The 25,801-nt window shown below is 41.5% G+C and overlaps 2 protein-coding genes across 8 annotated transcripts in view; one reads left to right on the top strand and one right to left on the bottom strand.

The window, feature by feature from the left end:
* KNTC1 (kinetochore associated 1) overlaps positions 1 to 14,064 on the bottom strand; it is a 39,547-nt gene extending 25,483 nt beyond the window's left edge. For 2 of the 5 annotated variants that reach the window (XM_042442174.1, XM_042442177.1), the window contains exons 1-25: positions 13,454 to 14,064; positions 12,597 to 12,728; positions 11,713 to 11,833; positions 11,513 to 11,628; positions 10,681 to 10,753; positions 10,311 to 10,388; positions 9,953 to 9,987; positions 9,519 to 9,629; positions 8,162 to 8,255; positions 7,508 to 7,560; positions 6,797 to 6,909; positions 6,287 to 6,344; positions 6,071 to 6,169; positions 5,496 to 5,539; positions 5,340 to 5,405; positions 4,779 to 4,854; positions 4,443 to 4,568; positions 4,252 to 4,341; positions 3,981 to 4,046; positions 3,415 to 3,506; positions 1,915 to 2,026; positions 1,631 to 1,774; positions 680 to 736; positions 487 to 582; positions 189 to 302 (exon numbers count right to left, since the gene is read on the bottom strand). In XM_042442174.1, the coding sequence (XP_042298108.1) occupies positions 189 to 302; positions 487 to 582; positions 680 to 736; positions 1,631 to 1,774; positions 1,915 to 2,026; positions 3,415 to 3,506; positions 3,981 to 4,046; positions 4,252 to 4,341; positions 4,443 to 4,568; positions 4,779 to 4,854; positions 5,340 to 5,405; positions 5,496 to 5,539; positions 6,071 to 6,169; positions 6,287 to 6,344; positions 6,797 to 6,909; positions 7,508 to 7,560; positions 8,162 to 8,255; positions 9,519 to 9,629; positions 9,953 to 9,987; positions 10,311 to 10,388; positions 10,681 to 10,753; positions 11,513 to 11,628; positions 11,713 to 11,833; positions 12,597 to 12,719 (2,157 nt within the window). In that variant the 5' untranslated portion in view covers positions 12,720 to 12,728; positions 13,454 to 14,064. Of the gene's footprint in view, positions 1 to 188; positions 303 to 486; positions 583 to 679; positions 737 to 1,630; positions 1,775 to 1,914; positions 2,027 to 3,414; positions 3,507 to 3,980; positions 4,047 to 4,251; positions 4,342 to 4,442; positions 4,569 to 4,778; positions 4,855 to 5,339; positions 5,406 to 5,495; positions 5,540 to 6,070; positions 6,170 to 6,286; positions 6,345 to 6,796; positions 6,910 to 7,507; positions 7,561 to 8,161; positions 8,256 to 9,518; positions 9,630 to 9,952; positions 9,988 to 10,310; positions 10,389 to 10,680; positions 10,754 to 11,512; positions 11,629 to 11,712; positions 11,834 to 12,596; positions 12,729 to 13,272; positions 13,363 to 13,453 lie in introns of those variants that run through there. The other 3 variants (XM_042442178.1, XM_042442176.1, XM_042442175.1) reach the window with 3 other exon arrangements.
* A 107-nt stretch (positions 14,065 to 14,171) lies between these two features.
* RSRC2 (arginine and serine rich coiled-coil 2) lies at positions 14,172 to 24,555 on the top strand. 3 transcript variants are annotated; one of them, XM_042442179.1, is made up of 10 exons: positions 14,172 to 14,320; positions 18,033 to 18,189; positions 18,604 to 18,647; positions 20,718 to 20,905; positions 21,567 to 21,710; positions 21,799 to 21,921; positions 22,280 to 22,359; positions 22,738 to 22,970; positions 23,488 to 23,577; positions 23,928 to 24,555. In XM_042442179.1, the coding sequence occupies exons 1-10, from the start codon at positions 14,315 to 14,317 to the stop codon at positions 24,108 to 24,110; spliced, it is 1,248 nt and encodes a 415-aa protein (XP_042298113.1). In that variant the 5' UTR covers positions 14,172 to 14,314; the 3' UTR covers positions 24,111 to 24,555. The 3 variants fall into 3 exon arrangements, with proteins under 3 accessions (XP_042298113.1, XP_042298114.1, XP_042298115.1); XM_042442180.1 differs by having other exon boundaries at positions 14,174 to 14,320; positions 20,696 to 20,905; XM_042442181.1 differs by lacking the exon at positions 14,172 to 14,320 and adding an exon at positions 19,335 to 19,412 and having other exon boundaries at positions 18,092 to 18,189; positions 20,696 to 20,905.
* Positions 24,556 to 25,801: the final 1,246 nt, after the last annotated feature.

The raw sequence follows: 25,801 nt of genomic DNA, 5'->3' as shown, positions 1-25,801 counted from the left end.
ACTTGAAAGTACACAAGAACAAACTCTTGGATTGGATTCAGATGTGACATCTTCCAATCCAAGTCCAACAGTCTAGCTACACATGCAAATTGGTTCCACCAGTTGCATCTCAGAGAATACTGGCACATGTGCATGCAAACATGCATGCATGCACAACCCTCATGTTTTGATGCTGTAATTTCTCACACCTTTTCAAAGTCGCAGAGGGCCAGCCTACAGTTGTACTTCCTGTAGAGATCCACCAAGCCTTGTAAAGTAGTGACCAAGTCTGACAGACTACAGATCTCATCATCTTTGTCTTTCTGAAATACAAACCAAGGGTGACATTTTCTTGAGTCAACACTCTCATTGAGCCACTCTTTTGATATAGCAAAAACAGCAAGAGGGAGGGACCCAAGGTGGCTCACAATAAAGATATGTGCTCTGCCTCTCTCATTCTGCTTTTCTATGTCTCTGGAATGTCTTTTATGACAGAAGAATACTTACCAAAGGAACCCAACGCCAGGAAGAAGCCAATCCAACTTCACCTTGACTGGTAAAAAACACCTGTGCCATTTCAAGCCCATTTTCCGGCCAATTGGCCTGTTTTGAAAAAGGACACATTTATGACATTTCTGGGGAGATGCAAAACCAAAATGAAATGGAATATTTTTTTCCCAAGAGAATTGCTATACTTTACCTTATCAGTTAACTCAAGATTTCGTGCCCCTTGTTCCAGCCACTTTGCTATTCTTTTCTAGAAAGTAAGCATCAAACCAGGTTGCATTTTAAAGAAACATCATCATTAGTCCTAATTCCCAACTCATCTTGAGTCCCAATTTCAGGGAAAAGACACTAAAAATAGAGTTGTTCATCATCAGCATCAGCGTCTTGGAGGAAAGATTGCTTAGACTTCCAAACATCTACTTAAACTTGAGCATACTGTAGCACCATGTACACTCAGAAGGGGACCATGAGATTACATGTGACTCACACGAAAAAGAGATGCCTTCCTTCGCTTGCATATAAACATGTTCATTTTATGGCTTAATGGTTGTAAAACAGACAAAAATGGAAATCCCCACTAGGTCAAGCAAAATTGCTTATGATTGGCAGATTACAGTTCTTCTTATGATCAGTAGATCACAGCTCTTTGGTGTTCCATTGCTCACAGCAAAATGCTAATATATCCTCCACATACTATTAAAATGAAATGGGCAGGAAAATTGATCATTTTAAACTTGTATACCCTGTCTCTCGGCTTCTTGCAAAATAATAAGTGCAATTCAAAACAAATCCAGACAAGTCAGAAAGAATTAATAAGAAACTGATTGTTTTGACCAAAACAGAAATACTGTAGTACATGGGGCCTCAAGCCGGAAATTTTAAACATTTCAGCTAGTCCACCCCTTACACTCCTAAAATTCTTCTTAAACCAAAGTAAACATACCTTTTAATACTTATATGCTTTATCTGGACAAATGTGTTGCAGCTTTCATAAATAGCACTGTTCAACCCGGCAACGTCCACCATTATTATGGCTAAAAAAACATCCCAAATAACCCGTAACTTATATACTTGCCTGACTACTCACCAGTGATCGCTACTAGCAACCTCACAAAAATCCCTCTAATCTTCCCCAAGATCTTACCTCTCCTTGAGGTAAAACTCGTCTTACGAAAGGAATGACAATATTCCCCAGCCACAGGCACAGTTCTTTAAGGGAAGTGGTAACAGAGATTGTGCTCAGCAGTTCATCCAGCATCTTCACATCAAAGTTATTTTCAAAGTCAGCCTGGAAAGGAGCAAAGAGATATTCTCATAACCTAGGGATGAGCAACACATGGGCCACATGCAGCCCCATCTGTTTGTGTGGTCCTCCATTCACTCACAAGCTACTGGAAAGATGAATAGTGTACATCCCAAGCAAGTTACCTGATGTCTTAGCCAGAGGTACTGTGCAGAGGAAAGATTGTCTTCTTTTAGCTGTAGAAGGATGTCCCTGAAGATGTCCTCATTGTGCAGAAATTCAAGCCAAGCCGTTCCACTAGGAGAGCAATGGTTAGATATTGGACTGTGGCCCAAGTGAAATACATTCCAAGCATGGAAACAAGGTACAGTACTGAAACAAAGTGATATTTTTAGAGGGTTCTTCCTCCCCAATTGAATTTGGTTCTGTAATATTGTAGACGTTTGGATTAGATGTTACACAAAATAAATGAATATCAAGTTTATTATGGAGCCCATTAATTAAGACTTTCTTAAAGGTTTAAAGGACACAGCCATTACACACCTATACTGTATACAGTGGTACCTCGGGTTACGAAATTAATTCGTTCCGCCATTCCCTTCGTAACGCGGAAATTTCATAACCCGAAATAGCTTTCCGTTAGCGCTGGAAGCCTATAGCATTTGAATTTCGCGCCGAAAAGAATTTCGTAACCCGAAAAATCTTTCGTAAGCCGAAACAGTTTTTGCCAATCTGACTTTTTCGTATCCCGGAAATTTCGTAACGCGATCATTTCGTATCCCGGGGTACCACTGTATTAGGATTACCTTATCTTCAATGAGCAGGTTTGATGAAATAGCATAACAACCAAACTTTTTCCAAACTTTCATGACCATATACTAAAATGTACCGAGTTTTTTCATGTTATATGTGCTTTTAACATGCTCATTTGACTCTAGATATGGCAGAGAGATTCTGGATTGGAGCTAACCAATTTATACCCCATCAATTTCAGTAGGTCTTCTCTAAGCTAAAGCTGGATCCAACACTATTATTGGTTAATTTTAGTATTCCTTTTGACCTAGTAGAGGTAGATGCAGCAGTAAAGCTTTCAGCCTGCTAAACCTATTTCTATATATGTACATGGTATTGATTTTGAACATTTCCAATTAAAAAGTATTGATTACTCTTTGCACGACTATCACCTGCCTATTACTTTTTCAGAATGGTTTCTCACATCTGAAATATTTCTGATTGGGAGTTTTAGAAAGCCTCTAGCTTCATTAGATCACTGGCTGTTTCTGGCTGTTGGAAACTGTCCTCTATGAAAGAGCACAGCATTAGATGGTCTAGTAATGGGAATCCCTTTGAGAAGCACTGACAGCAAGGCTGTCTGCTTGGTATTGCAGTGTTCAGCTGCTGTCCAGGTGAGGCTTGGATGCTACTTGGTTCACAAATACTAGCTGCACTAAGGTCTTATGAGAAAGGGTAGTAAGTTGAATGAATCAATCAATGAATGTTGAAAGTGCACCCAAATTGTTATTTGAATAACCCTGAAAGTCTGCACATTGGTGCATACAACCTATCATAGAAATGCCTCTTTCATCGTCATGGGAGGTGCTAAAATGTCCAAGCCTCACTTTTTACCTTTCTAGAAGCACAATCTGGTAAAGTGGGTGGGGAAAGCAGAATATGAATGCACACACCCATACACACACAAAATGAAAGAGTTCAACCTGAACTTCTCTGGTCCAAATGCTCCATAAAAAGTAGTTAGTTTTGCTTGTGCCCGCAGTACCTAAATAAGGACCAAAAGATTTATTTTGCAAGAAAGATCTGTAGTAAACATTCAAGCCAGCTGAGAAGCAAACCAGCAGACATGCATATTTTTCAGAATCATCAACTGAGTCTTCACTACATGTGATAAGACTTGGGTTACCAGGAGCAGGTCCTTCCCTATGGGATTCCTCAGAGCTTGGAAAATTTGTTTTTGGAGTATAGCTTCCAGAAACCCCAGGCAACATGCCACGCCAGAGGGATGCCCCCCATTTTAGTTTGGAGAAAACCCCATGAAAAAAGACCAGTTTGCCCCCACTGGGACCTATCACCTGTTTTAGACCTTGAAATCGGTAAGAGTGATCCTGCAAATGGGACAAACTGGCTAGAATCTAGAATGGCACTCGAAATGAGTAGCCCAAGATGCTCCTTCAAGCCGTTCATCCCATAGCCCAATCCAGTAGTAACAAATTCAGCACGAGTTTAGTTTTGTTACCTCTGTAAAAAGCGCTGAATCCCCAACCAAAAGCATGGTGGCAGTCGCATCATTGTTCTTCAGGTACTGAAATGAGCACATGAAATACTACATTAATTTGCAGTCCAGTGGGCATGGCATGTCTGAGGTCTCAAAGAGTCCAATGCAAGCATCTTAACCAAAGAATTATAAGCACCAGTCAAAACAGGCTGCATGAACATTATAGACATGGCTGGAGTTATAGTAGCTTAGGCCCTAGGCAAAGTACACAAAAGCACCTATTGAAACCTACCCTGCTTTGAGTATAGTCCAACATTTCCTGAGCAGTTTCATAGGTTGGCCAGGGGGTATTGATGCAATACTCAGCCACAAACTGCTTATCCTATTGGAAAGGAAGAGAAAAAGAAAGATAACAAGAATGTCCTACCTTCCAAATATGTTGATCAGACATATAAGCAAAGGAAATACAGAGTAAGTGCATACCTTTATTTTATTTAAGGTTTCTTTAGCTTCAGCCACAAGTTTCAAACAGGCCAACTGCTCATCTTCCTTAGCAGATTCTGAAACCAATCTCTCCAAAATAGAGCTCAATTTCACTTTGTAAACAAGCTGTTAAGACACAAGATCCATGGGGGAAAGTACATTATTTCTCATTTAAAATACAAATGTTGTTCCCACCCAGAGTGGAGTGGGGAGCTATTTATTAGCTTCAGAATAAATGCAACAGCTGTCTTGTTAGAATACAGACATGCAAATAGCTACCAGCATCATCTCTGCAGCTGGCAATAAGGTACAGGGTATAGTTTGCAGACAGCATACCTCAGTGTCCAATCCAAACTGAATAGCAAAACTCTCAGCCTCGGTAAATTTGTGCTTGTGAAGTAAACGGCTCAGCCTAAGAAAAGAGATAAAATGAAGTGTGGTTATCTAACAATCTCCTTTTTGTGAAGTAGATGGCTAAGTCTAAGAAGAGAGGAAAAAAAGGAAGTGCGATTATCTCATGATCTCCTATCTAAAAATTATTAACAAAGTCTAGTAAGAGTTGTGAAGTTGAAGGCTTTCATGGCCGGCATTCATAGTTTTTTGTGAGTTTTCGGTTCATGTGGCCATGTACTAGAAGAGTTTATTCCTGACGCTTTGCCAGCATCTGTGTCTCGCATCTTCAGAGAATGTAAGAGCTGTTCAACTCTGAATATGATTTTTATTCTTCAGTATCGCCAATAAAACGGTTGAAAATTAGCTAGGCAAGAAGCATATTACTTACAATTCTGACTGTGACTCCCTGCATCTGCATTTTCAACTACGGTTCAACTTCACCTAAAGAAGAAACTTTTACACCTGAACTGTAGCAGCAAACAAGACATACAGATGCATGCTTACCTGTTTTCAGGTAAGGCTTCTGTTAAGCATCTCATTACCAGAAAGGAAATTGACGTGTCTGAAGACCTAAAAACAAATTCCTGGTTAAAAAACAAAACTGTTGGGACCATTCAAAATAAATGAGTAAGAGATCTGTCAATTTTAGTACAAGCTTACTTTTGTTCATTTTCATATACTCCTTCGATAAAGTATATCGTATCCTGTAAGAGACACAGTTTTTAGAGAGAGAGAAAAATATTTTGCTAGAAATTATGGCCATTTTATTGTTCTGGTCAGTATCTGTATTACTGAATCTCTCAAATATTGTTCTTTGTGACAGAATCTTCTCAGCCTCCCTTTCCAAACAGAAGCCTTGAAGTACAGTGAGAAACCTTTGGCTCTTCAGATGCTTTGGCCTAAAGCTCCATCAAGCCCACTAAACAGCCAATGGCAAAGAAATGTCCAGAAATCCACTTCTGGTTTTGAAAAACATGTATTTCTTACATTAAGGAGTGCAAGGGAAACTTGCATCCTGTTTAAAAGGTGAATTCCTACTCTTGGAAATTTCCAAGAGGCAAATGCATGTTTTTGACAGGCCAGAAACAGGACAGTCCAGGGAGACTGGAAAGCTCAAGAGCTGGCTGGACTCAGCCTGAGCTGCCTTTTATCCACTCCTGTCCTTTTTTTCTCCTGCCTTTCACATCATCTCTCCCTAGTTTACTTGTGAGTAAAGAACAGAGAAATAAACCTACAGTATTTATTCCACTTTGAACCAGAGAAGAAACATGTGTTACTTCCAAAGAGTAGAGCTGGTGCATAGCAGGCAGTGAAAAAATCATGATGTTCCGCATCTATAATAAAATGGAACAATTAAGAAAATCACAAGAAATGAAAAGTGGGGCTTAAAGTCTTGTTTGGCAGGTTTTATTAGGCAGAAGGAGGTCCTTAGAAAAACAAAAAGTCAATACCTGTTTGCTGTTTCCAGGTTTTGTCAAAACAACCAGTTTAAGATTGGCAATCCCCTGTCTAAACAAAAAGAAAAACTGTGTCAAACAAGCAGTTATAAGCTACTAGAATTTAACATTATTCCAGTATTAGCAAAATGATTCTCCCTGAGAAAGGCTAGGTGTATGCAGAAAAAAGGGTCTACATTTTGCACAGACCCCTGGAAAGTGGAGCTTGAATGGGTTGCTTTTTGGACACTGTGCACCTTTGCGTTCAGTGTGAACAGAGCTTGGAAAAGGTACTTTTCTGGACTACTGCTCTGTGAAGCCCTCCAACCGACATGGCCTAGGGAAAATCTGGGATACGTCATCCCAAAAAGTCACTTTTCCAAACTCTGATTCTAAAGTGATTGAGTACAGGCTCCCAAGAAAAGTAGGGCATTAGATCTGGGAAGGTTGCAGGGGAAGATCTCTTCTGTAGTGACAGAACAGTGCATACTTCTCTGAAATTACAGGATTAATAATCTAGTTTACCCTGCAGTTCCTGAAAAATCTGATTCTGAAGTCAGAAGGAATTCTTCAACATCAACCAGAAGGCCGTCCCAAATCACAGTAAGGTAGTAAACATTCCACAACGACAAAACGTTCTATCAGAAAGAAGAACAGAAATATCATGCTAGCGCCCAAGTTAGTATAGCCAAGTCCCATTACCTTTGGCTGTTTGTCTTAAATATCTCCTACCAGCTAGCCAGTTTTTGAAAGTTATTAGTCAAGCAAGGATCCACAAGTCACAACTATACATTTTCAAACAACTGTCCCTGTGACAAAGAAGTCCATGACAATGGCTCCTAGTTTCACTGTCTGTCCAGGAAGGTGTGTGTGGTATATACATTCCTGTAAATAAGTATAAAAGCCAAAACTGTCTTGTCTGAAACAGGAAATCACAGTTATTAGCTACAGAACAAACCAGGATATTAAACCATTATGTTGCTTTAACATCCTGGCTTGTCTTGAATCTTTAATTATAGATTCCAGTTCCAGACAAAATGGAAAACTATGGTTGCAAGCTGTGTCGATTAACCATGGCTTGTCCCAAGGAGCTGTGTGCAAGGAAAAGGCTAATTCATATCCCCCGTTTAGCCCGAAACAGAACTGCCCAAATAGGTCTATTGAACTAATGTGGCATTAACTTCAAGGAGAAGCTACAATTAGATAACAAAATAAATCCAATTGAAATATACTTGCCTCACTATCCAAGATAAACAATAAGCTGTCAACAACCTGTAGCCTCTTTGCAGCTGCAAAACAACAAATAAACCAAATAAAATAAAACTGAGACAGAAACATTTTGAACAAAGTTTGCTTGAAAAGCGTTTTCATTTCTTTCTTTAATTTATATGCTACCTTTCTCCCAGCATGAAATTCAAGGCGGCTTACAAGGATTTTGAGGACAAGGACAACTGCCTTACTAGAGGACAGAAAGTATCATACAGATAAGTACTCTGAAGGCACAACATCCTGTCTGATCTTGGATGCGAAGCAGAATCGGGCCTGGTTAGTACTTAGAGAGGAGACCACCAATGAATACCTGCTGCTGTAGGCTATATTTCAGAGGAAGAAACTGCTAAAACCACCTCTGAGTATTCCTTGCCTAAGAAAATACCATGAAACTCACAGGGTTGTCATAAGTCAATAGGTGGCTTGAAAGCATGAGCATAAATACAAATACATAATGAATGGAACCAATTATTAGTTGTTGTTGTTCAAAATCTCGACACCCTTCTCTTACATGGGTTCCCTCCCCTTCCTTATGGCATTCTGTTATCTTAGTCCCTTTCATCAAATTCAAAACTAAATTGTGGAGAGTTATTCAAGATGCTTGCACCAAGGAGAACATACCTCTAATCATTGTTGAATCGACAACATTTTCAAGGGATATCTGCTTTTTATTAGGATTCACTTCCCACACGGACATCACACAGTCACCTACACCCTTTAAGAAACAGGCGTATCAGAAACACACATTTGCGTCATAACAGATTTACGATTCTCCTAACTCAGAGGAGGATTTACTTCAATTAAGTGTGTTTAGGGTTACTTCTTTAAGCTATGAACCCCAAGACATTTATTTTATTGCCTATATTATGGATTTTAAATTTCACTTTGTATATTCCCATGTAATATAACATAAACAGCAATATTAAAGAGAGGCATTTTAGTAACAAGACGTTCAATTCCTACTAAAATGAGGATGACTGCCACCCAGTGGTGCAAACACATTTCAAATCATAGGAGACTGGTCTTTTTCACACTACACAATTTGAGACTATTTTAACTGCCATGGCTGCCTCCTACAAAATCCTGGGAATTGTAGCACTAGGGGTCTGTGGCAGAGAATTCTAAATATCTCATGAAACGATTTCACAATCCCACAGGATGGAGTCATGGCAATTAAACTGGTACCAAAGTGTTATAATTGTGTTGTACTAAAGAGACCTGTAGCCTCAAGTGTAGCTTCAAGTTTGGGGGGGGGGGGGAAAGCCTAACTTCTTGGACATGGATCCAATATGATGTTAGCAGAGAGCAGAGAATAGTTGGAACCCATCATCACACGCTCATGCGTAGGATGTTTACACAGCATCCTTGTGCTGGGAAACCACAGAGTGATGGTTTCCCAATACACATACATTTTGGCTGAAACTAGGTATTACTTCAATTTCTCCTTCTGTCCCCTAACTTCTAAGGAATGGTGGGCAACTTGTGGACTGCATCTCCCATCCCCATCAGCCCTAACCAGTTTAACCAGTGGTGGAAGACTCCAGCCCAAAAACAACTGAAGGGACACAAGTTGCCCACCTCTGATCTGAGGATGTTCAACATAAGAGAATCCTGTGATGTTGTGGGTTTCCCTGCCTCTGCAAGCAAGCTGGCAATAAAGTGGATGGAAAAAGGGAAACACACATAACACAAGACATTTTGCATCCCTACATATTACAGGAGAATGCGGTGGGAGGACAGAAGCGACAGGCCTACTGTTTCTGGTGGAAGTTATAGATTTACCATAAGATGTAGTTTGAGGCTCACCCTACAGCAGACACCTGTGTGCAAGATAGCCTGTGTGACCTTCTGAACAGAGATCTGGTGGGAATTCCTAAAAGCTAAATCATTTGGGACTATCTTAAAACCAGTTCAGTTGCTCTAGATTAACCCATAGGAAATTCACCAATAAAAGCATTCAAACAACACTCTTATTTACCCCTATTATCAGAGTGAATTTGTCTGCTGTGTGCTTAGTCAAAGCGGTAAGGCAGCCAATGGTATGATAGGCTTCTGTTGAAATAAAACAAGTTTCCATCTGGCCTTGGAGCTGTAAGACACACACACAGTCATTCATAAATTTCTGTTTTCTTTGCAAAGGGTAGTTCAAGATTTCAAGAAAAGTGGTAAAGACTGGATTATTTGTCTAGACTTGTCTCAGAAGCAAGTGGGAAGAGTAATTACTCTGGCTAGTATCTACCACAGAATGGGAACAATATGATATGCATTTGGTAAATTAAAACAACAACAATGAAGGAGCAACAAAAGAACTGCACCCCGATAACCTCAAAAGGACTAAGGGACTCCAAATCATAGCCAAACTGTATTAAAATCAAAACACAAGCTATAACACTTGTACAAATTCCTGGTTACCTTCTTTGCAGTGCTGATGTCCATCTTGCCAATTGCTGTACAAAATTAAAAAGAGTGATAAGAACTCTGTATCTTTAAAAAAGCATTCCCCCTTATTTAACCACGGCCATCACTGATTTAGAAAAGAAAGCAAATGCCTGTAAACTCTCTGCTGGTCATACATTTATTAAGCAGCAAAGCAAGACAAATAGCTATCATATCAATAGCATTCAAACTAAATAAATCCAGGATAATATTCATTGTTATCACCAGCAAGATAAAGAAACTGATACAAAGGATTTTATTACAGAGGACACCATCTCATAATCCATGCAATGACTGGACATTATGTTTTACTTTAAAATCAATGTTGTCTTACCTTCCTGAGTTTTGGCAAATGGGAGGTTCATAATACAAAAGAATCCACTGTTTGTGAGAATAAATGCATGGTAAGTACCTATAAAATAACAAACAAAAAAAGTTCAAAATGCCAGCAGTCTTCCTAACAGAGTTTCTCAATAGATGTCAAAGTCAGCCTAAGAATATTCATGCTGGGCCACTCCAAATACCAACAAGGCAGGCAGATAGACTTACTGTCGTCTCTGACTAAGTACATGCACATCAAAGGAAAGATAAAGGCAGTGGAGTATACCAGTTGCAAATGAGATTTTAAGACTGATGATTAAAATGCTACCTTGGAACAGCAAATTTAAAAATCGCACGTCTTAGTTACTTGCAAGATATCTTACCTCCATCAGAAATGTCTTTCTCCAGAATAAGGTTCAAATAAGTTCTGCTGTTTGAAGATTCTTGAACTAATACCTAAACACAAATTCACAGAAATAATCAGTAACAAGTGCAGTTTATCAAAGATAAATTTAATTTATGGGGATAACACATTGTTTTAACCCTAAATTTTATAAATTCTATGAGAAAATATACATTATATATTTGTGAGAGTTAGAATGTTTGTGCATGTGTGTGTGTGTGTCTTCAAGTCGCCTGTTCACTTATGGCGACCCCATACATCTCTCATAGGGTTTTCTTAGGTGAAGAATCCTCAGAGGTGCTTTTGCCAGTTCCTTCCACTGAAATATCACCGACAGCAACCTGCATAGCTTCCAAGGTCAGAAGCGATCTGGTGCCTTTAGCGCATTTATGCCCTATATTATAGTGTGAAAGCATTTCAACCACATGCCATACCTAGAGCTCATTTCACATCTTCAGAAAAGTTACTTTCAGAGTAGAACAGCCAGAATCCCCCAGGTGGCCTAAGCATTCTGGGAATTATAGGCCAAAAAACACTTCCACGCTCTGGAATACAGGCATCAAATTCATAAGTTCCTTATGTCCAGCCATCAGCATCTCCAGCGAAGTGGACATCAGGAAAAAAAGCAGCATCAAACTCTGCATGGTAAGTTCAATTGGTTTGATGGTTCCAGGGCATTTACGTACTTGGCCTAGCTCACATAGAACAGGAGGCTATGTAAACAACAGGGTGCTTTACCATTACATCAAAACGCAGTCGCACTTCTGAAATGGTAGGTTTTAAAAGTCAGAAAAACAAGAAATTTGACATACGTTTGTTAACAGGGTTTGCTGTGACGGTACATGGATAAGATGTAGCTTGCCACTTCTCTCCCCAGCCACAAGGAACTGCCCTTCTTGACACAAGCCAACAACATCCACCTCAGTCTCTGAAACGTCCATAAAATATCATGTAAGTCCTGACATTACTCAGGGAACACCGACATAATTCCTTTTCCTGCCTGTAAACTCACCAAACTGAATAAACATCCGAAGAGACTGACAAATATCATCAAGCAGAAGCACTGCTCTGTCAGCTACAAACAGACAGCCGTCCCTCGACTTGCAGGAATACAGCTCTGGGTTAGACGAAACCTGAGAAGTAACAAGAAGGCCTCTGAACAGCATTCCTTTACAAACACAATAAGTAAGGAACCTATGGGAATTAAATTCTTCTTGTAACTTTTTCAACAGGCTGTCACTACATCTAGCAGGAAACAAATGCTCTTTATTTAGGCATTGGTTTTCCAACGCTACAACTGGAGTCAGCAACCTTTGCCTTCAGTAACCCACCTTCAACATTTGATTTCGATTCCCAGATACAAAATGAGGGCTTGGGGTACGCAGCATCTGACAATGGAGTCCAGCAGCAAGTCACTGCAGGTTGTATGACACAGAACCAAAACATATCCTTCTCAATACAGCTTCTAGGAAATCGAGCTGCTGGCCAGATGCTTCTTCCAGCCAACACCTTCTTGGGCTGCAAACTCAATAGAGTTTAACTTTAATAGCAGGCAACAGAACTGTTGGATTGGCCTTTGGTTCACTTTATTAAAATGAAGTTGAAGTCTTCCATGGCCAGCATCCATAGTTTATTGTGGGTTTTGGGGGCTCTGTGGCCATGTTCTAGAAGAGTTTCTTCCCGACGTTTCACCAGAATCTGTGGCTGGCATCTTCAGAGACACAGCTGCTGGTGAAACATCAGGAAGAAACTCTTCTAGAACATGGCCACAGAGCCCCCAAAACCCACAATAAACTATAATTTATTAAAGGTTAGTCGAATACTTATTATAAGAGTGTGCGCAGCAGGACAGTATTTGCTTGTAAGGCCACAAAGCGCAAGCCAAGAACATTCTACCTTTTCAGAGGAGGCAACTTTAAGGAGTGCATTGAGCTGATACAGACTTTCTTCTTTGGAATGAAGGATGAGTTGCCCGCTTCTTGTGTCTTCACTCAGCAAAAACTCAGCCACATCCCACATCTTTGTGGCCTGGGAAAAAGCAGAAGACCAGCAAGTAAAGCAACATCAGAGGCCTTCAAAGTAGTCATTTCTGGGCCCAAACAGACAGGCCAAAATAAAGCTGCTTTGGGTCACTTTGGAGGTGTGCTATTTAAATGATGCATGCGTCCTAAGAGTCCAGAAGCCGCACCAAAGCCATGCTCCAGACCTAAGGACTGGAGTGCAGCTTTGGCGCAGCTTCTGGCCTCTTCAGATGTGTGTGTCATTTAAACAGCTTACCTCCAAAGTGACCCAAAGCAGCTTTATTTTGGCTGTCTGTTCGGGCCCTAAGTCTCTGCAATAAAACGGAGTCATAATGTAGAGCCTTTAAACAGCCGCCAGAGTGGCAGAGATTTGGAAAGCTGTGTAGATGCATATCAGGCCAAGCTTCTCTGCTGGGAGAGATTGAGCTAATCCGCACTGTAGAATTAATGCAGTTTGACACTGCTTTCACTGCCAGGGCTCTGGAATTGGTAGTTTTCTGAGATCTTTAACCTTCCCCGGTTGAACTCCCGCCTGTCAGCCCATACTCTACCTCCCTTCCAAGAGAAGAAGAGCCGCGATCGCCAGGCTGCCTCTGGGGCTGTTTGAATTGGCGGGAACCCTCCTGCCTCCTCCTCTTCCCTCTCCGCCCTCCTTTTACTCAACTACGGAGCGCCCGCGGAGTCTAACTTCCTCAACCCGCGCAAACGAAGTTAGTAGACAAACACACAAACCCCCTAGAGCTAGGAAAAGTCAAGAGTGGCTGTACTGGTTCGGCTTTTCTGCCATTGGCACAATCCCGCGCCGCGCTCTCACAGCACGGGTCGGTCCGCTTGTAGGGCTAACTCCTGCCTCCCGTGGCATTCTGGGATTTGTAGTTGAGGGAGGGGCCCTTTTCGACGCCTTCAAGTCGTCCCTGACTTATGGCGACCCTCAGTTTCCTTCGCCTTGGCCACGGCCGCCCTCTCAGGAGGCGGAGAGAGTGTGACTCGCCCAAGGGCAGCCAGCGGGGTTTAGGGTTTGTTCAGAAGGGGGTTGGCCTCCCTGAGGAGGATGAGGGAGGGTTTCCATGGCCGAGCCGGGATTCGAACCCTAGGCTGCATCCACACTGGAGACATAACCCGGTTTGGCACCACGCCTTAGCTCAAGGCTCTGGAATTCTGGGAGTTCCAGCGCTCCAAGCACAATCCCCGGCTGGCTCCTTTGTGGACTAACCCACGACAGGCGACCAGAAATGCGACCCAAAAGGAACCCGGAAGCTCCGTCTCCAGCCAGGGGGAGCGCCCCTCTACTCTTTCCTGACGCCCCTCTCCCTCTCAGCCCTTCCCACGCACAGAACGCGAGCCCCGCCCACCTTGGGCGTTCCCCGCCCCCAACGCCTCCATCCGGGCACCCAGGCGCGAGGGGGCGGGGCCGAGCGGGCGGCTTGGCCTCAGTCCCTCGAGCGAGGTTTTGTGGAGCGGCGGCGAAGTAGAGCGGGTGGTCGCTCGCTGAGGAGGGAGCGAGCGAGAGAGAGAGACAGCCGGCGCCGAAGCTCGGGAGCCGCGGAGGAGGGACGAGGGCGCCCCTTCCCTTCCCTTCCCCTGGAGCCCGCCATGGCGGTGAGTTTCCCCGAGAAGGAGCGGGGCTTGGCTCGCCTTGGCTTTGGTTTCCGCGGCGGACGGACGGGAGGGCGGTTGACTGCGCGAGCCAAGATGGCGCCCGGCGCCCTTCTCCCTTCGGGCGCCATGTTGGGCCTCGGGAGGAGTCCCGCGCAGCCCTTCTCGAACTTTCCCAGCCGCCGGCCCCCTTCGTTGCTCTCCTTTTCGCGGGGGCCAGGCTCTTCAACGCGGGAGAAGTACGACATCTCCCGCATTTCAGTTCCTGAGCCACACTGCGGAACTAACCCAGTTTGATACCGCTTGAACAGAGGATCCTGGGAATTGTAGTTTATTGTGGGGGCAGAGAGAAGGAAGAGGCCGCTTTGGCCCCAGTCCGCTCGGGGCCCCACAACCAACTCCAACTCCCAGAATCCCACAGCCCTGAGCCGAGGCAGTTGAAGCGAGACCAAAGCGGGTTAATTTTCCAGTGTGGACGCAGCCTAAGAGTAACATTTGGGGGGTGTTTCCTAAATACTCCCAGGCGCTACTAATGTTCTTTTAGGGTCAATATTTTTCCTTTAGGGTCGAGTCTTTTTAGGGGGGGGAAGGGATCCAGTCTTGAAGGGTGTCTATCGGAAGCCATGAGGGAGGGATCCCTTGGGGAGCGATAATGGGAGCCTATGGAACACATACGTAACATTCCTTCTAACACCTACACCTTCCACCCTGCGCCGCGGGGCTTCACCTTCCAGTTTAGTTAGCACCAAATCCCATCGCCGTGTTGTTAGGATCGGTACGCCAAGAGCTCTTGTAAGCCCCTTTGAGACTCACCGGGAGAAAGGAGTTGGCAGCCGGAGCCTTCCTAGACTTCAGTCCACTTCCTCAGATGCATTAAACAAGTCGAAACTACCAAGAGTAGAAGCCAAAGCTGTAGCCCTGTGAGTCGGTCGAATCAGTCCACAGGGAGACCTTGTAGCCCCTTTGAGGCGCACTGGAAGAAAGACCATTGGCAGCAGGAGCTTTCCTAGCACTACTTCTGGGAGGTTTCTGTAGAGCAAGGGGAGCCATTGTGTGGCAACTATGGCTTGCAGCCACCTAGGCCAACGGTGTGGGAAGCTGGGAGTTGTAGTCCAACAGCATCCTTGCTCAGAACATAAAACAAAGCCACTGTGTCCATATGCCTGTTCAGGACCGTGGAAGAGTGTTAGGTAAGCCTTACAAGCCAAGGAAAGCCTTGCTTCTGAGAGCTCCAGCCAAGGTTCGAGTTCCCCAGATGGCCAGTAAATATCAACAAGAAGAACGAAAACCCTTTGTGCCTCTCTCAGGATCGCAGCCGCTCTTCAACGCAGAGGAGGCGCCTTGAATTTCCATGATCTATACATGACTGCAGTATTTACAGGCATTATTCCCCAGCGTTGTCTTACGTAAACCTCTAAACGCTGTGTCTTTCCCTCATTCTTGGTCGAGAAAGCCCTGGACAGGAGCCCCTTTTCAGCATTCACCCAAAAGGTGAAAAATAAAAAGTGCTCTTGAACTGCAGCATCCTGGCATTTGCAGGTTTGGTTTGGGTGGCAGAGAAGGCGAAAGGCCTTTTAAAACGACATATCCCAGGATTATGCATTATTTCGACAGTGTCGCTGCATCCATCCGCAGGTTCTGGCATCTTGAGCCGGTCGTGTTCCTTTCGGAGCAGAATTCCACTCACTTTAGTGAGGCTTATTCCCAAATGAAGCTTTCGAAGGCTCTTATCCCGTTTCCTATCCAACACCCTGGGTCTTGCGTCTAAGTAACTCTTTCTGAAATTAGTTCAGCCAACTTCAGAAGTGGGGCGTGGGAGATGCTTCTGACTTCCAGTCCTTTGGTTTTGAAGTAGTTACACACTTTTAAAATTCTTTGTTGTTCTTGTTTGTCACAAACAGTAATGTGCCGCCTGCAACATAGTTGAAGCGCATTTTGAACCGAGGGGAATTCAAGTTTGATCCAACGTTGGCATGGATTGTTTATAGCAATGTAAACAGCTTTGAATGTAAATTTCTAAAATTAACTTCACACAAGCCAGACACAGCCAGTATTGTTCTTGGAACAGGGTTGTCATACATCTGAAGAACTTTAGGTTGCCCCCCCCCCCCCCCTCGGTGGCTTATGCTGGTCCAAGGAAGTTTTAGCTCAAACCTGTGTACTGAAGTGTAAGTTATGCACAACTAAGTTTACGCAGGGCTATGGCATTTTTTCCCCATGTTACCTTTCACATCGACAGGTAATGGGTGGAAAACATGAGGGGCTTCTTCCACTGTGGCAGATGGGGCAGTTGTCACCAATTTTTCTGTCTCTCTACAGCACCTGACACAAATCCTACAGGACCTGGTATTTTATTTGTGGCCCACACCTCTACATTTCTTTCCTTCTTTCCTGGAAACTCTGGGGATGAATAGTACTGTTCTTGAGGGCCCTCCGATCCTCTGTAGGAAGTGAGGAAGGGTTGCGGAAGGACGAGGGAACGGGCAGAAATGGGCCTTACGAAGTGCGGACTTTCTGTGTGCAGCCGTTTGGTTTCAAATCCATGCAACCCATTCTGCATCAGTATTGTGTGATCATTATTCTGACTGTTTTGTCCATCCCCTCGAACACGCTCATTGGGGAACACATGACATTTTAAGAGATGACTTTATGTCAGAAAGTGAACATGACCGGGCTGCACATATATTGTAGTATACACAGCCTCATAGTAGGGTCAGCCAATTAACCCAAGAAATCTAGTTTCTGTAAATGTGATTAAAATAAGGTGAGTAGATGTGAAAAAATGGTTCCTGGAATACAGTCTTTAAGTCTCCACTTGGAATTGCCTCAGTTGGTTTGCTGCACAATATGCGTGATGTACTAGCTCTGCCTTACCCAATCTGGTGGGTTGGGTATTGCCCATGCATTGCCTATAATCCCCATAATCTCCTGCAAACATGTTTGATGACCGTCCTGGTTGCGGGTGGTGAATCCAGCATATTTGGAAGGCCCTGAATTGCAGAAGGCTATACTGATGTCTGCCTTGAACCATAAAGAAGATATTTGTGTCATTTGTGTACTTTTCAGGGAGCAAGTGGAAAACAGACCAAGGGTGGGTATATCTGCTAAAGTGTTTGTAGTCAAGAGACGTAAAATTTCTAGAAGGAGGAGAAAAGAACGTTTTAATGAAAGGTTTGTTTAATGTCTTGTTGAACTGAATAAGAATCCATTGATGACACTTAACAAGGAATTTTCCCGAATCTTTGAAAGGCACGGCATACAGAGACTAGAATCGGTTGCTAGTCCAGCTAGAGCAGATTCATTCAACCAGTTGACAAATTGCTATAAACCCTATTGACTGAATGGATCTACTCTGGTTAAGAGTAGGAATTGAATTTAGACCAGAAAATCCACCTCATCTGTGAGACGTTAGGGTAAGATTAGAAATAGCTTGACAGGTTCCCTCTTGCGGTAGAAAATGGTACAATACTGTTGGAGTTCTAGCATGCTGTTTTTCAGTAATTGTGGACAGGGCTCCCTGCTAGAGAAATAGCTTTTTAAAATGTTCACGTTACTGGAATATATAGCTCAAATAGCCCCACCTGTGAACTCATTTTGTTTGTGATAATCTTTTAAAGGATACAACAATACTCTGTGGATAGTTAGAACGAGACAGCATTCTGTAAATTAGTTGCCATTCTGCTGCATAACATTAAAATGCTTTTGTTTTACATAGGCTAGTGATTCAGAACAAGAGACAGTAGCCCCTGATAAATCATCCCCTGATAGAGAGAAGAAAAAGGAACGCTCAGATGCATCCAGTTCTCCTAGACCTTCAAAACATCATTATTCAAGGTCACGTTCACGATCAAGAGAAAGAAAACGGAAGTCAGGTATGGAAATCTCTGGATGAGAATAGTTTCCATTATCAAGCACTGGATTTACTGGATTGATGCTTGGTTTTGTGATGTTCAGTGCTTCATGCTGCAGCCTGTTTACTTAGCAGTCAGTCCTATTTAAATCAATATAATGAGTCTTTGGATTAAGTGCAAGACTTTCAGCGTTGCATATTCCAGATAATACAGTTAGCTTTTTGAAATGCAGAACTCTTGAGGATTTAGATTTCAACATTAAGATTTGAGAGGTGGATAGGAAAGGAATAGGCAATAGGGAAAGATGTCAGGGTGTTGCAAGTTAGGCTTCTAGTCTAACTTTAAACAGTAAAATAGCTAAATAGGAATGTATGTGAAGAAAAATAGTTTTTTCAGGCTCCTTTTTTGATTATTGGTCAATGTTTCCTTCTTTAGATAATGATGGGAAAAAATACAGAAGCCGGAGCAGAAGCAAAGAGGTAATTAATACTTTGTAGTGCTTGGGTAATTGTGCAAGACATACTTTTAAATATGTCATAGCATGTATAGATCTTAATGTGTAATTGTCTAAATGGTAAGTACCAAAATTGTAAATTCAGAAAAAAAATGTGCTTGGAGTGTGAAGCATGAATGAAGCCATCAGTATGACAAAAAAGGTAATAGTTGACAATTTCATTCAGATTAAATGTGGAAACAGTCGCAAAAACATTTCTTTGGAAAAATAGGTTTAGGATATTTGATTTTCACAGAGCTTCCATTAACTTCTCAAGAGTTTACAGACTTTCTTTGCCCACCTTATCCCAGCTTATTTAGTTCTTTTCAGTTTTTTGAAGTATTCCTGTGGGAATAGTGCAGGCTTCGTAAGAGTGAAAGCGGTCTTAAAGCTAAGACAAGGGGAAGGAGATGAGGCGGCAGTAGTGGTAACATTGCTAGGTAAGTCAGTTGCCTCCAGTGTAATGGTTATACCAGTGAACAAGCATCAGCAGGAGCCAGAAGGTCAGCCAAGTTCTGCCTTAGATGAGAGAGAAATTTCTTAACGTGTGGCCAGGGACATTTCTTCCCCTTTCCTGATGGAAGCTCTGTTAAAAAAAAATAGGAGAGTATTTGTGAATTTGACTATATTGTTTAGATCACATGATAACATTTCTATAATAAATCATACTCAGCGTGCTAATGCGCGAAGAGACTGAACTGAAGACGCTCCAGACTCAGATAGCAAAATTATAAGCCTACTCCATGATAAGGTAACTATTAGTCATTCAAACTCATATTTCCCTTAAAAACAAATCCGTTGTGGGATGTAATGGTGGTTTTTAATACAAAATGTATGTTTTGAAGGCTGCTCCCATATATTTAAGTAAGAGTATTTTCCACTTGAAATGTAGAAACAAGGTCTGCCTATATATTTTGGAGTTTTAATTCATTGGGAGTAACTGGTGATTTTAACCAATTATGGTGGATGTTTGATCCAAAATTAGTATGAGTAATTACATTTATCAATCTGTAGTGTTTAAATAGTTTTCTTGTTTAAATAATGCATTGGCTCATTACATTTCTCCTAATTTTATAGTGCTTGAAAGGAAGAAGGGCAGGAGAAACTGGGCATTGCCCAAATGTGGAGATGGACCCACCACAGCTATTTCATTCATCATATCTGCCTTGCAAGGGGGTTCATTCCATGTTTGTGGATTTGTCCCATTTTGTATATGTAATAAGCAGACACTTTGCACTCTTTATTTTACAGTGCCATTCTAATAATCTTTCTCCAGTGGTTCTGGGAGTGATTGAAAAAGTCAGAATGGATCTAATTGAAGTTAGTTACTTGAAATCAAAAATCATCCATTTAATCTGTCTAGTGATTCAGCAGTCGATCATCTTAGAGTAGGAAAGGGATACTGCCTTTGCATGCCAAACTGTCTTCACCAGGGAGTTGTTGGGCTCTAAATCATGTTTTAAGCTGTTTTTGGACAAGATTAACTATTTTATGAAAACTTTTGGAATTAATTTATATACTAGAGCTGGGTGTTACTTTGGGATCTCCCCCAAAACAATTAAAGCCCCTTAAGGTTTTTAGAGCAGACGTATAAGCACTCAGCAAAGCTACAGTGAATTTCCAGCAAAGTTTTGGTGAAATTTGTAATGGTAAGAGTCTCTGGTAAAATAATATCAAACTGGTATCGGATCAAACAAGACCTCATTCTGAAAATCTGTAGTACAAAGTTTTTGTCAATATGCTTGAGTTGACCAAACACTAGAAAGGCTACTCTTCTCTGTAATGCTGTAAAATTGATTGTGGCATGAATGTTACTACCCTGTACCAAAAGAAAAATGTAAATTGAATTGGGAGGGAACAGTGGGAAGAGGAATGATAGTGTGTATCTGCAACATTGGGTAGATGGTGGTGTTAAAACCATCACAATTGACTGGGCCACACTCCTCTAAGGTTACTAATGTTGCATCACAACATATCATTCTTTATCTGCTGATACCCATACTAACTCTCTTTGTTGCACTATTTTCCTGAAAGAACCAACTTCTTCTTAAAACAGGCAAGAAGACATGGGTCCAAAGAGAAGTCCAAGAAGCACAAATCAGAAGACTATAATGACAAAGATCACTCTTCTGATAAAGGGAGAGAGAGCCTGAGCACTTCTGAAAATGGAGAGGATCGACATAAGCGCAAAGAGAAAAAATCCTCAAGAGGACGGAGTCATTCAAGGTCTCGGTCTCGTGAAAGGTAAAGTATTGAACAGTTCCCAGATAACTAGTTTTACTTCAGAAGTACCCCAGCTTGTTTATAATTATTTATGCTGTTCATTAGGGCATACACAGCCTAAATTTGCAAAATGTTGCCGTTGGTTGAGTTTGGTACTCAACCAATATGATCCTAGATTTTTTCAAAGCCACGCTCCTAAGAAAACCTTTGAAATTCAGGGGCTTGCCTTAAGTTGACATGTAGCTTGGAGGCACATACACACACACCCTCATCCTAAATATTTGCCCCAGCATATCTTCTTTTAGCATTGGTGCAGCATAAAGGAAATGCCAACATGCTCTTCTGCATGGTTTTATGTAAGTCTCCATACCTTTGGTAAGGACATAAATGATTTATCCATTCTTCTTTAGAGATGAGCAGAGAGGTGGTGCCCCCTCTCTCCCTAGTTTAAGATTCTTGTATTATAATCCTTCTGTTAAATATCTGCATTATGTCAACAACTTGCTTTACACAGAAACAGCACTGAGTAGCATTCAAGCTGCTAATTTTATTTTAGGTGAGGATACCCTATAGTTCAAAACATTTTGTCTTCTAAATAGAGAAAATTACATAGCTATCCTTTTGCTTGATACTAACTTGAGACGCGTGGAAATATTACTAGGAATTTGGAATGTGTTTTCAGGCGTCATCGTAGTAGAAGCCGTGATAGAAAAAAGTCACGCTCCCGGAGCAGAGAGAAAAAGCGACGTGTAAGATCACGCTCTAGATCAAGATCTAGACACAGACATAGAAGCCGGAGCAGGAGCAGAACTAGAAGTAGAAGCAGGTAAGTGCCGATGATAGCATGGGTGAAGGCTATGGTACATAATATAATTATGAAACAGTAAAATGTGAGAAATTTTGGTTACTTTCAGGGAAAGAAAGAAGAGACCTGAGAAACCCAGACGATTCAGCAGAAGTCACAGCCGAACCCCTAGCCCACCACCTTTTAGGGGACGAAACACAGCAATGGATGCACAGGAAGCACTGGCCAGAAGGTACTAGATTTCTTTCTAAAGTATATAGAAGCTAAGAACTTTGAAACATTGCATGCAGGCTTCAATGGGAGCATAATTGTCCTTCTCAGCTAACCTAGACCTCTGTAAAACCTGAACTGTAGAGAAATATCTAAATTGAAATCAGTCATTCTAGCAAATCCATTCACATTTTCACCAAGGAAGTCAAATGTAATGTAATAATGAACACTGGAAACACAAAATACACCAGAAAACAAAATCCCTGGGAGAATTGCATTTAAGTCCTTTAGCGATGATATTCTGGCTGCTTAAAAGAAAAGAGTCTGTTGTATGAGGAAAAATTAAAATCACTTTTGACTATCTCGTGTATTATTTCTAGGTTGGAAAGAGCAAAAAAACTGCAAGAACAGAGAGAGAAGGAACTAGTTGAAAAACAGAAGCAACAAGAAATGGCTGCTGGTAATTCTATTTTTATAAACTGCTGGCTCAGAATGAATAGTAACTAGAAGCTTTCATAGCTTTGAATTTGAGGTTTAAAAGAATGTGCAAAATCAGCATCCCTCATTTTATTTCAGCTTTGACAGACTTCAAATAAGAAAACAGTAGAAAAGTTTTCTATTCTGCTTCCAAAATCTTTTCATACATGGTCCCTAAAAATAGTTGCACCAGTAGATAAGTCCATAGGGTAGAATGGAGAAGCTGTCTGATGAAATAGTTATTCCCTTTCACTGAAGTAGCTTTTACTAGTTCTCATGAATAATGAAAATTGTACATGTTATATGTGCTTAAGATAGAGAAAGTCTGAAAACTTACATAACATTTTTATGTTTATTTTAGCTGCAGCTGCCACTGGGACTCCTGTCATCAATGTTGCAGCTCTTTTGGCCTCTGGGACACAAGTCACTCCTCAGATAGCTATGGCAGCTCAAATGGCAGCTCTGCAAGCAAAGGCCCTGGCAGAGACAGGAATAGCAGTACCAAGTTACTATAATCCAGCAGCGGTGAATCCAATGAAGTTTGCTGAACAGGAAAAGAAGCGGAAAATGCTGTGGCAAGGCAAAAAAGAAGGGGTAATTTCACATAAGTATCTCAGTTTTATGCCATAGATACTGTTATCTGCAGGTGCATAGTTTTCAGTATGATGTGCACAAGCTTCAGGTCAGGAAGAGGCAAAGTTTGTTTGCTACTACACTGGAACATTAGCCACTTAATGATCATATTTAACTGCACAACATGAAAGTGATGAGCTTTTTTGACTGGAATTTTCAGAATTGCAACAAGAGCTGTCCTTGAAGGCTCTTGATCTGCATAACCAATATATAGCCTTGTTGACTAAGTAGCTAATCACTAACTTGTGTTGCTATAAGACATTGTGGTGGGGAACTAGCACTAAAAGAGTAAGGTATCAACTTCATGGAACATATTAGAAATTGTTTAGCTATTGCTGCATGCTGATATGCTGTTTTCTCAATCATTGGCTAGCCTGTAAGCTTAAATTAACTACTTATATCTGTAAATTAACTACTTATATCTGTACTTATATCTACTACTTATATCTGTAACAAATTGTTTTTTTCAATTTTATAGGATAAATCACAATCTGCAGAAATCTGGGAGAAGCTGAATTTTGGAAACAAGGACCAAAATGTGAAATTTAGAAAACTAATGGGTATTAAGGTATGTGAGTTTGAAATACTGTAAAAATCATTCTGAATTTGTGAATTGTGGCTCATGTAACCAGGCTTGTGTTCATTCAGTGTGAGTTGTGCCAACCTTCCAACAATTCAGAGCAGACTTGATAGGTGCAAGACTGGAGTTGGGGAACTAGATTTGCTAAAAGCTTGTATAAAGCCTGTGTTTTTAAAGGAGCAAATATGAGAGTCCTTCCCTGAATGTTGCTGTATGAATTTATTGTTACACAATGCATATTCCTGGAAGTGATGATGCGACTCTTCAAGCATTTCTGCTTTAATGGAATACAAGGGAGTTATCTGTTAATACTTTTCTTTAAAATGTTTTAATTTTAGAGTGAAGAGGAAGCTGGTGGCAGTAGTTCAGTTGATGAAGAAAGTTATAAGACTTTGAAGCAGCAGGAAGAAGTTTTCAGAAATCTAGATGCACAGTATGAAATGGCAAGGTCACAAACGCACACCCAAAGAGGAATGGGATTGGGATTTACATCGTCGATGAGAGGAATGGATGCTGTTTGAAAAAAGAATGTATGATCTTAAAATTCTGGGACTTTATCAAAGATTCTTACTCAGCTGTTGGGTCCTTTGTTCACCAAAAGCTAGCATCCTAGCTTGCATGGGTGTTGCATTGACTTTAATTTATTGACATTACAATTCTTTGTAAATATCAGATCAGTGATAACTGGTGTTCCATGTGTAATCAGGTTATACTCACTTCCATTATACTTGACAGAACTATAGGACACTTGTAGTTCTCTGCTTTCAGAACAGAACAGGTAAGGGTAAACTCATACATGGATATTTTGTGTCCACTGTCTTGTGTACTTTTGTACTTTAATCTTGTACAGTTATTTTCAACTTTTGAAACATAAAACACATTGTGTAAGTGTTAAATCCAGCAGACTGGGCCAGTGAGTACATAATGCAGCGCAAACCTGGTTAATAAAAATGTTTTTTTCTCATACTATCATTTTAAGTTCAGTGTGTGAATGGCTGAGGACTAACTTTTGTAGGACATCTTTGGATTCTACATTAACACTAGAAACTCAATGGAACAAAGACTAAAATCAGTTGTGTCTCAGCATTCATCAGTAAGCAGTGCACTTGGTTTCAATGTATCAGGCCTGAGATGTGTATCAATGTGCTCTCTTGCTTTAATACAGTTTTTTGCACCGGTCCAGATTCATTTGGAATGCCTGTGTGCAGTCTTGAGAAGCTTTGTTTTTATCTTGAGTCAGACTCAGTTCTGCAGAAGACAGATGTGGCAGTTCTCATGGTGGATTACTCTAGAGATAGAAGAAATCTATTCTGCTTCTACTAAAGTACAGTGGTACCTCGGGATACGAAATACCCAGGTTACGAAATTTTCGGGATACGAAAAAATCCCATAGGAAATCATTGTTCCGGGTTATGAATGTTTTTTCGGGATACGAAGAAAATTTTTGGTGCTTTTTTCGGCTTTTTCGCACGAAACGCGGCTTTTCCCCATTAGCGCCTATGGCAATTCGGCTTACGAAGGCTTTTCGGGTTACGAAAGCGGCCGCGGAACGAATTAATTTCGTAACCCGAGGCACCACTGTAACATCACCACATTAGTTTGTTACTCTGGCAAGCTTTCCTGTTAGTTAAGACTGTCACTTTATTTTAGTAGGTTAGCATTTTGAATATCAGCTTGATTCTTTATACCAGGAGCAGGATTTGCATTGTCTGTCAAGGTTGCTGGACTGCCAATCTCAGCAGCTCTGGCCAGCGCAGCCAATAGTGAGAAATGCTGGGATTTGTGGTCCAGCAAAGTAGGGGGTCCCATGCTGATGTATTCAGACGCTATACAGACACCAACTGCTCTTCTTTCTCTGCTTTTTAGATGTGGCTTAGAGTTCAACTCTGGTCTCATCGTGGGGGGGAAAAAAGGCAGCATAGCTATATTGCTTGCTGAATGGACCTGTGATTTCTCATGTATCAAGTGTAACTCCACAGTTGCTTTTTCAGACAGATGTACTTAGCTGGGAATGCTTTAGTGCTTCTTGCTATATAGTTTTTAGCTAGAGAACAAATGTATCATTTTTAGGAGGAAAGTAGATTTGAGATATTTGATACAGAGTTGAAGCAGAGAACTAGAAGTGTTACTATAGAAGTGCAATGAGCTGATAGGTGTCTTCTCTGAAAAGTATTGAAATATTATCTAAAGTCTGATCTTGTCCCTACGTGAT

The sequence above is a fragment of the Sceloporus undulatus genome, chromosome 10 (genome assembly GCF_019175285.1).
Source record: "Sceloporus undulatus isolate JIND9_A2432 ecotype Alabama chromosome 10, SceUnd_v1.1, whole genome shotgun sequence".
Lineage (NCBI taxonomy): Eukaryota > Metazoa > Chordata > Lepidosauria > Squamata > Phrynosomatidae > Sceloporus > Sceloporus undulatus.
This window is presented reverse-complemented; position numbering and strand designations above follow the sequence as displayed.

What these genes read in the sequence shown, in the direction of transcription:
- RSRC2 (XM_042442179.1), top strand. An exon ending in GCCGGAGCAGAAGCAAAGAG is followed by an intron (nt 18,648 to 20,717) that starts GTAATTAATACT and finishes TTCTTAAAACAG; the next exon opens with GCAAGAAGACATGGGTCCAA. An exon ending in GCAACAAGAAATGGCTGCTG is followed by an intron (nt 22,360 to 22,737) that starts GTAATTCTATTT and finishes TGTTTATTTTAG; the next exon opens with CTGCAGCTGCCACTGGGACT.